General features: G+C 38.0%; 1 protein-coding gene across 1 annotated transcript; it reads left to right on the top strand.

The window, feature by feature from the left end:
• Positions 1-12,688: 12,688 nt before the first annotated feature.
• Positions 12,689-14,699, top strand: LOC113771108. The gene is made up of 4 exons (XM_027315728.1): positions 12,689-12,992; positions 13,186-13,619; positions 13,722-14,114; positions 14,241-14,699. The coding sequence occupies exons 1-4, from the start codon at positions 12,689-12,691 to the stop codon at positions 14,697-14,699; spliced, it is 1,590 nt and encodes a 529-aa protein (XP_027171529.1).
• Positions 14,700-14,936: the final 237 nt, after the last annotated feature.

The raw sequence follows: 14,936 nt of genomic DNA, 5'->3' as shown, positions 1-14,936 counted from the left end.
GACTATGTTGAGAGTATAGGTCTAAGTGTTTTTGAAGTGGATAGATTAACTGAGAGTGCTGGTGTATATGGTCATAAGGTGTACTATGGTTGGGAAAATAACACCTTTAGGAGGATAGACAGCAGTAGGGAGTTAAATGGTTATGTTAAGGGGGAGGTTGGACCAACTAAGGAAGTTAACTTATATCTTGAAGTATCTTTTCATGAAATTCTAGTGCAACAACTTGGTTATGATCCGTATGAGGTAGATGAGACAGAAAATGAACTCCAAAATGGTGATGGTAACAATAATATTAGGGATGAAGGTCAAGGAAGGTGTGCTGCTAATAATTGTGATAATGATTCTGACGCAAGTGATGAGACTTTTTTTTCAGCTATTGATTCAGATTATGAAATAGGTGATGATGCTGATGATGGTATATTTCATGATAATGTTGACAAAAATGCTGAATGGTTGGGAGTAGATAATCACAGGAAAGAAAATGTGGTTCCTGATCCTTTGAATGAAGCAGAGGTGGTTCCTGATTCTGATGAAACAGAACAGGTTCCTGATTCTGAATCTGATTTTGAAAGCATTCATGAGTCTGATGATGAAGAGTCTAAATTGAGGTCTCGTACTTTTGATCCTAAGCATATTGACAATCCAAAATTAGAGCTGTATATGTCCTTCACAAGTCTGAAACTTTTCAAGACTGCTGTACATAATTATAGTGTGAAACAAGGCAGGCCTTGTAAGTTTGTGAAACAAGATAGAGTGAGGGTGAGGGCTAGATGCAGAAATAGTGAATGTAATTGGGTTATATATGCTAGAAAATTAAGTGGGGATGGAACTATTCAAATAAGAACATTTGAAGATAATCACACATGTGGTTTTACATATGATAATCCTCTTGTGCATTCTGGATGGGTAGCTAAGAAGTACTGTGAAGAGTTTAGGTGTAATCCTAAATTAGATTTGGAGCATTTTAGGAAGACAGTAATGAAAGAAAATAGGTGCTCCTTCACAAAAAATCAAACATATAGGACAAGGAGAAAAGCAATGAAAATTGTTCAGGGCAGTGAAAAGGACCAGTACAGCAAATTAGGAGTTTATATGCATGAAATTCTAAGATCCAACCCTGGTAGCACTGTTATAATGAAAACTGTTGATGGCTTTAGAGACTCAAAAACAGGGAAAGGCAGATTTGAGAGGCTGTACATTTGTTTTGCTGGAGTGAAGCATGGTTTCCTAACTGGATGTAGGCAATTTATTGGAGTAGATGGTACTTTTTTGAAAGGATCAGTAGGAGGAGTTTTGCTAGCAGCTGTTGGAGTTGATGCTAATAATGGCATTTTTCCAATAGCATATGCTGCAGCAGAGGGTGAAAGTAAGGACTCATGGTGCTGGTTCTTCAAACTATTGAAAGAAGATTTGAAGATTGAAAAGGATTATGAGTGGACAATAATGAGTGACAAACAAAAAGGTCTAATTGAAGCATGTGATATGATTTTTCCAAATGCAGCCCACAGATTTTGTGTGAAACACTTGCACAATAACTTTTCATCTGCTGGTTTCAAAGGAGAAGGTTTGAGGAGAGCGTTATGGACTGTTGCCAAAGCAACAACACCAGCTCAATTCAGTAGCAGAATGGAAGCAATGGCTGAAATTGATATAGAGGCAGCCAGGTGGTTTGATGGCAAACCACCAAGTCAATGGAGCAGAGCTTATTTTAGCACTCATCCTAAATGTGCTATGTTATTGAATAATATCTGTGAGTGCTTCAACAGCAAAATTCTTGATGCTAGGGAGAAGCCAATAATTGAAATGTTTGAAACAATACGGTTGTACATGATGCAGAGAATGCAAAAAAATAGGGATCTGGCCAAAGAGAAGTGGCAGACTTATCCTTATTGCCCCAGAATTCTTCACATTATGCAGAAAAATGTAGATAGAGCACCTGACTGTTTTCCATTCAAGTCAAATGATGATCTTTATGAAGTCAGTTGCCCATATGGTGACCAATATGCAGTGAACATCAAGGAGCAAACATGCTCTTGCAGAAAATGGGAATTAACAGGTATTCCCTGTCCCCATGCCATTGCTGCATTGTGGATGGCTAAAAAGGATCCTCTGCTATATGTTTCAAAATGGTATACAGTGGAGACATATATGAAGTGCTATGAAGGATCAGTGTGTCCCATGAATGGAGAAAGTGAATGGGGGCTTACTGATGTTGGTGAAGGTCCTTTACCACCCTTATATGGGAGAGCACCTGGAAGGCCTAAAAAGCTGAGAAGGAGAAGTGCAGAGGAGGTTCAACAAGCCAAGGAAAAAACTAAGAAGAAGGTGACAAGAGTGGGACAGATTAACAAGTGTAGATACTGTCATCAAAGGGGACATAATATGAGGTCCTGCAAGCTTCTCAAAGATGCTCAAGATCCTGCAGTTGCAGAAACTGATATTAGTTCAAGCCAAGTTGCTGCTTCTACCAACAATCCAGCTAGCCAAGATGGAAAAAAAGTTGTAAGTTGTTTTGATGACTTGTTACAGCTATCTTTGCTATTTGGTATATAAATGACATGTTTTCCTTTTAAACTGTAGGGAACAAAGAAAACCAAGAAGCCTGCTGCTGAGTCTTCAAATAAAAAGGTAGAAAAACCTGCTACATCTTTTGATTTTTCTGTCTTTATGCAATTTGATTTTTGCTACCTCACTGTTTTGTGCAGAAGAGACATAGACATACAAGAAGAGTTGCAGCTGCAGTTTGTAATGATGATTCAAACATTGAACATCAACAGGATGCTGAGCCACTGGTTGAGATTGACATAACATCCTCTGCCCCAGATCAAGTAGACCAGGATATGTTCGAAGTGTTTGGGCTGTCAAGGTCTCAAGTGAAATATAGCACCAAGGAACCCAGAACACAAACTAAAGAACAAGTACAGATGCCCTTCAGGATTAGAGATGTTCATATGCATGCTGCTGCTGCTGGCAAGGCAGATTTAAGTGTTCCTAGTTCATCTAGATCGAAGGGAAAGGAGAAAGTACTGTGATAGGAGAAACAACATGCTGAATTTTCTTCAAGCCAAGCTGCTTTTGTTCAAGCCAAGTTGCTGCTTTTGTAATTAGTGAATGACTTTTGTTGTTTCAACTTTTGCTTTGCCTAGTAATTATGGAAGTGCAAGCTGTAATGTGATAGCTGGCTTTATTTCATTTATGGACCCATGTTCAACAACAGATCATGTAGTTTGCTTTATGGGATCTCTGTTTTCCTTATATTTTTCTGTTTTGTTAGACTTGATGACTGAGTTTATAATCCAACCAGACCCTTTGTATGCTCTTGTTTTATTAAGTATTATTGATGTTGGATGTTATAAAAAATGTGTGATTTGATGATGTATGCCTGACCTTTATAAAGTTGATGAACAAAAAAGTTGATGAATATTGAGTTTTTTGAAGCTGTAATACATAAGAAGAGCTTAGCTTTGTAGATTAAAGTTGCAATACATATGACAAGCTCTAAGTGTAGTGTATACAGTTGGTTAGTAGACAAAAGTTTCTTCCATAGAATTTATTTATTTTTTTTTAAAAAAAAGAGGGAAACCCGCAAGCGGGTTTCAGGCTATTTAACAAATTACTTTAAAAAAAAAAATTTTTTTTACATGCAAGCTGCGTTGAGTTGCACATGCCCATCGGAGGGCCCTAGGATGCCCAGCAAACCTCCCCTCTCATCCTCACCCTTCAGGTGAGGGTTTGAGAGTATGTGTTTGATATAAATAGAACAGAAACGCAGCTTTTAGTCATTTTACATAAGGGGGAAACCCGCAAGCGGGTTCCAGGCAGGCAGGAAAACCCGCAAGCGGGTTTCAGGCTATTTAACAAATTACTTAAAAAAAAAAAATTTTTTTTACATGCAAGCTGCGTTGAGTTGCACATGCCCATCGGAGGGCCCTAGGATGCCCAGCAAACCTCCCCTCTCATCCTCACCCTTCAGGTGAGGGTTTGAGAGTATGTGTTTGATATAAATAGAACAGAAACGCAGCTTTTAGTCATTTTACATAAGGGGGAAACCCGCAAGCGGGTTCCAGGCAGGCAGGGAAACCCGCAAGCGGGTTTCAGGCTATTTAACAAATTACTTAAAAAAAAAAATTTTTTTTACATGCAAGCTGCGTTGAGTTGCACATGCCCATCGGAGGGCCCTAGGATGCCCAGCAAACCTCCCCTCTCATCCTCACCCTTCAGGTGAGGGTTTGAGAGTATGTGTTTGATATAAATAGAACAGAAACGCAGCTTTTAGTCATTTTACATAAGGGGGAAACCCGCAAGCGGGTTTCAGGCAGGCAGGCTATTTAAACTTACTTGCTTTTCTTGACTTCCTCTCCTCAACATTGCTCCTTTCCTGCATATTGTCCCCCACTGCCTCCATCATTTGCTTTCTTATGCCCTCCGATTCCTTATTTAACACGATTTGCTTTGATTTTATTTAGCAAAGGATGAACTAGCCATTGCTTTGCCCAATTACCTCTCCATCTGCCTTACTTCACCAGCGGTTCCTTCACCTTTTAATACCAGTAGAAGCATTCAAAGTAGCTTATGAAGGGAAAATATTCTGCCAGGAAAATATTCTCCAATTCATATTTTTCACCTATTGCAACTTTCTTCTGTCACTGTATCAGTCAAACTAAGGGTATGAAGGGAACTAAAATACTCTCCCTCCTCCAAAATGCTTAATCTATTGTTACTTTTGCTTAGAGGGGCTGACATTGTTAAGAAAATGTCAATTCAAGGGGTGGTAGGAGAGATTTCCAAAATGTGGAGGGAGCTTAGTGATATTTCAAGAAACCTCAGGGGAGGTTTCTGATATTATCCCTTGCTTTATTTCATTGAGAATGCACTTTAATTGTATTGAAGTTATGATATACATATATGGCAACTGTTTTCATGTTCATCTGTTTGTATTATTTGCATTTATATTCCAACTTGGTTTATCAGTACATGTGGGACAATCTTGGTTTATCAGCTTAGTTGCCAGTTTGGTTTATTTGCATTTGTTTTCTAGCGTGGTTTATTTGCATCTGTTTGTATTATCAGTACATGTGGTTTATCAGTTCATGGCCATTTTATATTTATGATATGAACAACACTTTGACAAGGACCATTTTCTTACACTCAACGCATAGCTTTACAAACAAAATAAATTACAGAGTTCATAAATTGCATTGTTGCCAAATACATTTCCCTTCCTAAATCCCACCTTTTACATAAATTGCAGAGTTCATTTGGAACCTTTGTACAAACAAAATAAGTCCCTTTCTATACCCTGCAATTGGATATTACTTCATAGGAAAAAATGCAACTCTCGTTCCAACAACAAACACAGCCAGCTTCAAAATGTTCTTTCTTCTGCAATTTTACCAAAATCACTCCAGTCTTAGCAGCAACTTGCCTCCCTTTACTTTTTCCTCGCCTTTACTGCTCCAACTCAGTACTAGCAAAACCACCAAAAGCACAATTATTATAATAAAAAATTTCTCCCTCTTACGCATTCTTTCAACTTGTTCTTCCATTTTGTTAGTCTTTTTCAGCAAACCAGGAATGAGAACTCTCCCTCTTGGACAAATTGGCTCATCAACCCATTCAAAGTACCTGCATCTCTCGGGTCTCTACCATAACAATAATGACATTTCTCAGAAATTAGTTAGCTAAATTAACACATTGAAGGACCAACATTTTTAGACAAATATTTCTTACCGGCCACAGAGAGCAACCAAGGAATCTTCTTCCCGAATTCTCGCCGCGCCAACAGGTGCTCATTTTTGTTCTTAACCCACACTTGCAGAATGGAGTTGATGAACCACTGGAGACTTCAGAACTTCTGCTCCTCATTTAGGCAAAAATGAGAGCACAGGGAGCTCCACTGCCAGATGCTCTGAGGATGAATGTTTAAAGCTGCAAAGATTGGCAAGAAAATTTTGGGGTTGAAGGGCAGAGGGAAAAAGGACAACAATGGAGCTTTTCGTCCGTCCGTTGCATTTTGTTCCTTTAAAGTTAGCTCCATTCGGTTTTACCCATTTTTTGTTGGGTAAAACCGTTGGTTGTAACGGTCAATTGGATATTTCCCGTCAATTGTTCTTAATTGGTCAAAATTACGGAACATTGAGGATGAAATGTGTTTGGGGTTAAACATTGAGGATAAAATTGGTCAAGCCCCCAAACTTTGAGGATGAAAAGTGCATTTTTCCCTTAGTTTAATTTTAAACGCTCCAAGTCTAATGTTGGTGGACATTTTGGTCCTTAACGTTAAGAGCTGTCAAAATGAGATCAAACGAGTTTAAGCATGAAACAAAATGAGTGAAATAAATGACCAATAAAATGCACAACACATAAAGAGCTGTCAATAAAAACGCATAACACATAAAGAGTGAAATAAAATGAAATGATTAACTCCAAGGCTTTCATTGGACATGCAATGAAACTACGCGCTCGCAGACCACTTGATCACATGAGACAAAATATAAAGTAATTAACTAAAAATTGAGGAAAACAAAGCAAAAATTTTAAAAAAAAATTGCAAAAATTAAATGCACTCATGCCTCTTATGAGTTATATCAGGTCTAAAAAGAGAGAATAAAATTAATTACAACTTGACTTGGCAATTGGAAAATCTAATTGATCTAAAAGCTAACTAAAATAACTGCTAAGGACCTTATTGAAAACATAAAAATAAAGTTCTGGGGTCAAATTATAAAGTCCTAATAATTTGGGGAATTAATTACAAGACAAGTGAAAATTGAGGGGCTGAAGCTGTAAATTCCTGGAAATTGATCATCTTCTCCGCGACAATATTCCAGGTCGCTGCTGCGTTGATTCCCTTCAACAAGAATTCGCCAGAAAATGGAAATTATTACCTCCGGCTAACATTGGACTAGCCGGAGTTTGCCCTCTCTCCCACGCACAAACACACCATACACACCCTAAACCCTCACAAAATGCAGAAAAATAGCAGAAATGAAAAAGAAGAAAACGCTCAAGTTTCAACTCCCTCAGTCCTCTTGGTTTTCTGGAGACGCTCACAGGCTCCGATCAGCGTTGGACTGATAGGAACTCCTCCCTACGTGCACAGATTCAGGAAATTCATGCCTTTAGTTTAAGTTTTCATTTGGGGGTTCATTTGAGCATTTCGTCAAATATGTGATAGACATGACAAAACCCACAGCTGAACAAGTTAGAGTCAATCCAAAATTCTCAGAAACACAAGGGATTTCAGTCCAATTAGCACATAAAGCATGTATGTTCACAAAATCGTTGATAATCAATAGAAAAATTGCAAAGGACAAATTCAAGAAAAATGTGCTTTAAGAGCTTCAAGAATCCGAGCTTAAAGAAAAACTGAAATTAAAGGAAATGGAGAGCTTACAAGGCTCTCTCGGTGAAGATTTGCAGGTGGTGGTGGTGGTGGTGGTGGAAAGTTCCAATGGTGGCAGCGGCAACAGCAACTCCCTGCTGATTCCTCTGTTTATTTTCGTTTTGCTCTTTTCTGCCTTTTCGTTTTCTCTTTTTTTCCTTCCTTTCTGTGTTTTTTAATGGGGCCGGGAATCCCAGGTATTGGAAAGATTCTGAAGATTATTTCAGGAGCTGATGAAGAAACGCAACAATGATTTGAAGATGATCATTGAGAGGCGGTAGGCTCTGGTTTTTTTTATCGTGATTTTATGAATGGGAAAAAGGGATGTTCTTCCCTTGACTATGACCGGAAGAAGGAGAATTCCCGGACTGCCAGTGCAAAAGGAAAAATATGAAGATGATGACACGAGGGCAAATTTCGACCAAAAATGCTCAATTCAAAAATCGGTGTTTTGCGACAATCTCTTTTCCCGCCCAGAGTCGCCGCATATCTGAAATGCAACGACCATAAAAATAATTCCTTTCGAAGAATCAAACAGTATTGGATTATGGTTCTAATTTCTTATTACAAAAAATGAAAAATAAATCTCATAAAAAATATTTTGATTTCCTTTGTCTTTGCTTGTTCTCATTAATAATTCTCTTTAATGTTTAAATATATTGATATTTTCTTTTTAAAATATTTGAATATCACAACTTATGGTAAAAATGTGAGAGTCCAAAAAATTTCATGTCTTATTTAAAATTTAACGCATGTTATATTTTCTTTTGTTATTAATTGACTTACATATTTATTACTCCTTTTAATAAACAAATGAATTGATACACCTTAGGAAAAATTCTTTACACCATGAATTATTAATACTAGTGGAACTAGGAATTTGTTGTGGCATTTGCATAAAAAAAACAGAGAGAGAGAGAGAGATGAAAGACAACTTGTCTTCTTGCATGAGATATTGCGTGCAAGTCTAGAGAAATATCACCTTCATTCTTGCCATTAAAAAGAAACAACCTTCCTTCTTGCCATTAAAGAACCATCTTCTTTCTTAAACAACAAGAGCCAACAGAAAGCTAGGAAAGGAACGAAACAACCAGTAGTATCTCCTCCTCTCTTTCACCCTTACACAATAAAACAAGAAACTTGTACTTAACCTAGTTCAAGAACCGAAAGGGAAAGCAGAAATTTGTTTCAACCAAGAAACTGTGAGGAACTAGAGGAATCAAATTTAGCCAAGAGCCCCATGGCAAAAACAATGCGTGAATTGAACCTCTTGGATATGAGGGTGAAAGAAGTCAAGATAACGATAGCTTGAATATGAGGTTCCTATTTTGTATTTGTTGTAGACAAACTTGTACTATGAGAATTAGTGGAAAAATTCTTACTTTAAGCCTGTTGGTTTGTATATAAGTGTGAATGTTATGGTCAAATTGATGGAGTAAATGTTACTTTGGGAGTGTATTGTAGTGAGTTCTAGCGAGAGTCAGACAGACAGTTCGCTAAACCCTAAAGTATGCTCTAGGGTGAGGTAGGGCCGTCACAGCTGGTATCAGAACTAGTTTCGCGTGGTCTCTACGCAGGGTGAACCTAGGCCAGCGAATTAGGGTTCTGTCTACACAAAGAAGTGCAAGGAATTAAGTACTGTGCGGGACTAAGTGCCACGTTTGACGAGACCACCTCTAGCGCCTACGGCACTAAGTGCCACGTCGAACGGGGGCCATCTCTAAAAACCATACAAGCCAGTCTGAACATGGTCAAGTGGATAGTCTAAATTCCAATAGATTTTACAAGAATGCAAAATCCTAAATGTGGGGAGAATGTAGTATCCCACATCGGAAGTAGGAAGGAAATGGAATGGGTATAGATACTTGGGTCCAATGGCTATTGAGTAATTTGGGTTAATTATTTTGGACCAGTGGATTTCGATTGCCACATATTGACAAGTATAGAAAGATGGAGGATTGAAACTATGTATAGATCATTGGGGTTTTGGTTTAAATAATGTTACAATTAAGAATAATGACCTCTTGCCACATATTGCTGAACTATTTGATCAACTTCAAGGAGTTGTAGTATTTATAAGATAGATATCAGGTAGGGATATATTATCAACTACGAATTAAGGAGGAAGATGTACTTAAGATAGCCTTTAATACACAATATGGACATTATGCATTTGTAGTGATGCCCTTTCGACTAACTAATGCCCCAACAGCATTCATGGGTTTAATGCATCGGGTTTTTAGACCATACTTGGATCAATTCGTGGTAATTCATCGATGATGTTTTGGTGTATTCAAAAACTTGAGAGGAACATGAGCAGCACTTGAGGATAATATTACAAACTTTAGAGGAGCATCAATTGTATGTTAAACTCAATAAGTGTGAGTTTTGGTTAGAGAAAGTGTCGTTTCTAGGGCATATCATTTTTAAGGATGGAAGCACTATGGATCCAACTAAAGTAGAGACTATTGTTAATTGGAAACAGTCAAAAAACCCTATTGAAATCCATAGTTTCTTGGGTTTAGCAGGATCCTATTTATCCAAAACTTTTACAAGCACAGGAGAGAATTTAGAAGACAAAATTCTTTTAAGGGGGAGAAAGTGTGAGAGATCGAAAATTTTCATGTCTTATGTAAAATTTAGTGCATGTTACATTTCCTTTTGTTATTGATTGACTTACATGTTCATTGCTCTATTTAATAAACAATTGAATCGATACACCTTAAGAGAAATTATCTCTTTTACACATGAATTATTAATGCTAGTGGAACTAGGAATTTGTTGTGGCATTAGCATTAAAAAAAAAGGCAGACGCATAATACACTTGTCTTCTTGCATGACATATTGTGTGCAAGACTAGAGAAACATCACCTTCATTCTTGCCATTAAAAAGAAACAACTTTCCTTCTTGCCATTAAAGAACCATCTTCTTTCTTAAACAACAAGAGCCAAGAGCAAGCTAGGCAAGGAACCAAAGAACCAGCAGCTTCTCCTCCTCTCCTTCACCCTTACACAATAAAACAAGAAACTTGTATTTAGCATAGTTCAAGAACCAAGAGGGAAAGCAGAAATTTGTTTCAGCCAATAAACCGTGAGGAACTAGAGGAATTGAATTTAGCCAAGAACCCCTACCCCGAAGACAATGCGTGAATTGAACCTCTTGGATATGAGGGTGAAATAAGTCATGATAACGATAGCTTGAACCTGAGATCCCTATTTTATATTTGTTGTGGGCAAACTTGTACTATGAGAATTAGTGGAAAAATTCTTACTTTAAGCTATTGGTTTGTATATAAGTGTGAATGTTATGGTTGAATTGGTGGAGTAAATATTATTTTGGGAGTGTATTGTAGTGAGTCTTGATGAGAGTCAGGCAGGTGGTCCGTTAAACCTTAAGGTATGTCCTAGAGTAAGGTAGGGCCGTCACAAAAAACCTATAGAATTTATTTAGTAAAAATAACTTATATAATTGCTATAATTACACCTGAGATTGTAATACTATTTCCTGGACATTAAAATATTTTTTAACTAAATAATATAATAATATCATTGTCTAAAGGGTTAATTCCACTTAGACCCCTCAAACTATGCCCTGAATCCCACTTAACTCCCTAAACTTCAAAATGGGACACTTAAGTCTCTAAACAAAAAATACCGTCTCACTTAAGGAAATATTTTAACAGAATCTGAGGTGTCGTCAGTTTTCCCAGAGCATGCAAACACTCTCTATTAACCGAGACAAGTGACTGAAAAAGGCGAGGACATGAAGGTAAATTCACCTGTAAATACTAGTAGATTGAATGAAGAAACTCCATTTGCTTTGCTACATCCGTCTGAAAGGGGACGAACAGAACGGGAAGGATAGGAATAGGAAAAGCAAAAACAAAAAACAAAAATCTACCATTGATCGGGATTCATGGCTGGTGATATGGGAAGGAAGACAGGGCATCGAAAGACAGGGCATCGAAAGGCATCTGCAGTGAAGGCAAAAAAAGGGAATGTGAAGATGGAAACTGGTAAGAACCTTCTAAATTTCAATTTAATACCATTAGGTGGTTTGCAATTGCAATAGGTTAATGGGTCGGGATTTGTATTGAGATAGAAAAATGATAAATAGACTGATGAAGTTAGGGATTAGTGAAAAATTAGGGTTTGTGAAAATATTTAAATATGTAATGTACTTACTTGAAAATTTTTTATTTAAAAAATGATCTGGAAATTTGTGATGTTGGAACCCCAATGCTCATTCGTTGGAATCCTAATGCTCCTCCATTGAAGACATTAGGGTCCTGATCGTACAACTGGAGTATTTTTAAATTAATTTTTCTAATTAAAAAATTCTTGCTTTTAATAATAGATGCTGGTAATGGAGCAAATTTCGGTCAACCATTCACTTTGGAAATACACCATCAAGGTGAATTCACAGATCCTCCCAATATACAATACTTAGGAGGGCAGGTGGATTATATAGACGGCTGCAACCCGGACGAGTGGTCCCTGGTAATATTGGATAAATGTGGGTGGAAACTTGGATACCCAAAAGACTCGGGTTTTTTATGGCACTGTAGAGTAGCAGGGATGCCTTTGGACACAGGGTTGTTTTATTGCTTGTGTGATAGAGATTGCGAGGTAATGGTGAATACATTACCAAATAATAGAGTCGCAGAGGTGTATCTAAGGGTTGTACCTGGAGCAATGAAACAGATGCCTCATACCCAGCAGGCATACGATGAAGCTAAGTCAAATCAACATAGGGAAGATGAAACCACACATGAGAGCAATAGTGACATTATGATATTAGAAGATTGGGGACCTGATGATGAAGTAGCAAAAGATGAAATGACAAAGAAAGAAAAAACTGCCTTTGGAGAGTCGAGAGTTGACAATAGCAAAGAAGTGGAAGGGGAACCAGTGGAGAAATATGACATCAATGAAGTTGATGTGAATGCTGAGAAGGGAAATAACAGTAGCAAAGATAGTGAAGTGCAACCTGCTAGAGGAAGCAAAAATGACAACTCAGGTGATGATCAACCCAAGGAGGCAATGGAAAATAATAATGGTGAAGGTGAAGACATGCCTATTGAAGAAAAACTAGAGGACTCAGACTATGAAATGGCAACAGACGAAGCTGATATCATGGATGAATGCATAAATGTTGGGCAACAATTCAGCTATAGCCCCACAGAAAACGAAGCCGAGCCTTCTAACCCAAATGTGAAAACAAGGAAGAAAGTAGGCAGAAAAAAATAAAAGGCAGTCGAAGACAATGGTTGTGAGGATGCTGATGGGATAAATATTGATGGCATGCAATCAGAATATGAATCAGATGCTTCTGCAGAGTTGAAGAGTGAAAGTGACTCAGATGAAGAATCTGGGCTCCGTAGAAATAAGAGACCTAAGTTTCCAGTTTTCAATGACAAAACTGATATGAAAAGTGCTAAATTTACTGTTGGCCAGCAGTTCACATCAGTGGTTATCTTCAGATTGGCAATTAGAATACAAGCCATTATGGATGGGAGGGATGTTTACTTCACCAAGAATGACACAAACAGGGTACGAGTGAAATGTAGAGGCTGTGGGTGGGAGATTTTTGGCTCAAAAATGCAAGGTGAGAGCACTTTTCAAATTAAAACACTGAGTGATGAACATAGTTGTGGTAGAGTATTCCATAACAAGAATATGACCTCAAGACTGGCCAGTAAATTGTTTCTAGATGAGGTGAGAAAGACACCTTCAATATGTACATGAGCTACTTACCAAAGTGACTGAAGAGCTCAAAGTAGATTTTTCCTTAAAACAAGGATACAGGACACTTCGAAAAGTTAGAGCTGCAATTGAAAGGTCCCATGAGAAACAGTATGAATTGCTAGAAGACTTCTGTGGAGAATTGAGAAGAGCAAATCCAAGGTCTACTGTCTTTGTAGAGTCTGAGGTTGATGATGAAGGAATTTCTAGATTCAAGAGGTTGTATATGTGTCTAGAGCCATTGAAACGGGGATATTTAGCAGGATGTAGATGTTGGATTGGAATGGATGGGTGCTTCTTAAAGGGCCCTTACGGTGGACAGCTTTTGACAGCCGTCGGCATGAATGCGAATAATAAAATGTATCCTTTGACAATAGCAGTGGTAGGAGTGGAAAATTATGATAACTGGAGTTGGTTTTTGGGATTACTTGTCCAGGACTTGAGAATTTCAAATTCAAAGAATTGGTGCATAATGACTAATAAACAAAAGGTAAATGAAAACTGAAATTAGCATCCTAGACTTACTAATTAGCTATTAAACCTTGTTATCATATTGTAACTAACTATCTGCTTTTGACTTGGATTGGTATAGGGATTGGTCCAAGCAGTTAGAGACAAACTCCCGGAGGCTGAACATAGGTGTTGTGCTCAACATTTGTACTCCAACTTCAAACTCAGTCATAGGGGCTTGGCACTAAAAGATAGGTTGTGGAGATGTGCAAGGGCATCATATGTGAACCAGTTCAAACGTGAAATGGAGTTGCTTAGGCAACAATCTGAACTTGCACATCAATGGCTGGCTGACAAAGACCCTAAAACATGGTCAAGATCTCATTTTAGGGTTGGTTTGGATTGTGACATTCTGGTTAACAACATGTGTGAGTCCTTCAATGCTGTGCTATTAAAAGCTAGATCACTGCCCATAATAGGCATGTTGCAGACCATTTACCTGTATTTATTGAGAAGAATGGAGATAAATAGGGAGGCAATGGCTAAACATAAAGGTTAAGTACCTTGTTGTCATCTTTGTTGATGTGTTAATGCAATGATTATTAGCTGCCCTTATTGATAACTACAGTTGAAATTAACAAAATATATTTTGCTGCTGTAGGTCTCCTTTGTCCGAGAATTTTTGAAATACTTGAGAAAGCAAAAAAAGGATCAATGCATGTGTATTGCCTCTTATGCGGGGACAAACAGGTACCAAGTATCTTGTCCCTTTGGTGAGCAATTTGTTGTTGATATGGCTGGCAAAACTTGTAGCTGTCGCAAGTGGCAACTGAGAGGAATTCCTTGTGGTCATGCTGTTGCATGCATTAATAGAAGGCATGAGCAACCTGAGCAACATGTATCTCACACATATTTGAAGACTACTTATGTGGCAAGTTATGATCCCGTACTAAATCCTATCAATGGCCCAAATTTGTGGGAGCACATTAATTTACGACTAATGAAGCCTCCAAACTTTGGAAGATCACCTGGTAGACCCAAGAAAATGAGAAAAAGGGTCCAGGTGAAGAGGCAACAACTTCTAAATCATGTGTCAATCCAAATAAACCTCACAAAGTGAGCAAGGTTGGCACTAAGATGAGCTGCAGTTTGTGCAAGAAGTATGGCCACAATAAGAGAAGCTGCCAAACTAATAAGAAATCTGCCAATGAAACAGGTGCTGCCCAGCAACCTGTTACTACACAAGATGGGATGCCTAGTATGGCACATGGTGCTGCAGGAGATGAACTCCAATCTGGCTTCCCTTCTAACAACAATTCAACTGCTCAAGAGCCATCTAAGAGTGGGTTAACTGCTG

Source organism: Coffea eugenioides, chromosome 5 (genome assembly GCF_003713205.1).
Source record: "Coffea eugenioides isolate CCC68of chromosome 5, Ceug_1.0, whole genome shotgun sequence".
NCBI lineage: Eukaryota > Viridiplantae > Streptophyta > Magnoliopsida > Gentianales > Rubiaceae > Coffea > Coffea eugenioides.
This window is presented reverse-complemented; position numbering and strand designations above follow the sequence as displayed.

Coding starts and splice junctions, on each gene's coding strand:
- LOC113771108 (XM_027315728.1), top strand. CDS start 12,689: ATGCAATCAGAATATGAATCAGATGCTTCTGCAGAGTTGAAGAGTGAA. Junction 12,993..13,185: donor TTTTGGCTCAAAAATGCAAG/GTGAGAGCACTT, acceptor CCTTAAAACAAG/GATACAGGACACTTCGAAAA. Junction 13,620..13,721: donor TAATGACTAATAAACAAAAG/GTAAATGAAAAC, acceptor GGATTGGTATAG/GGATTGGTCCAAGCAGTTAG.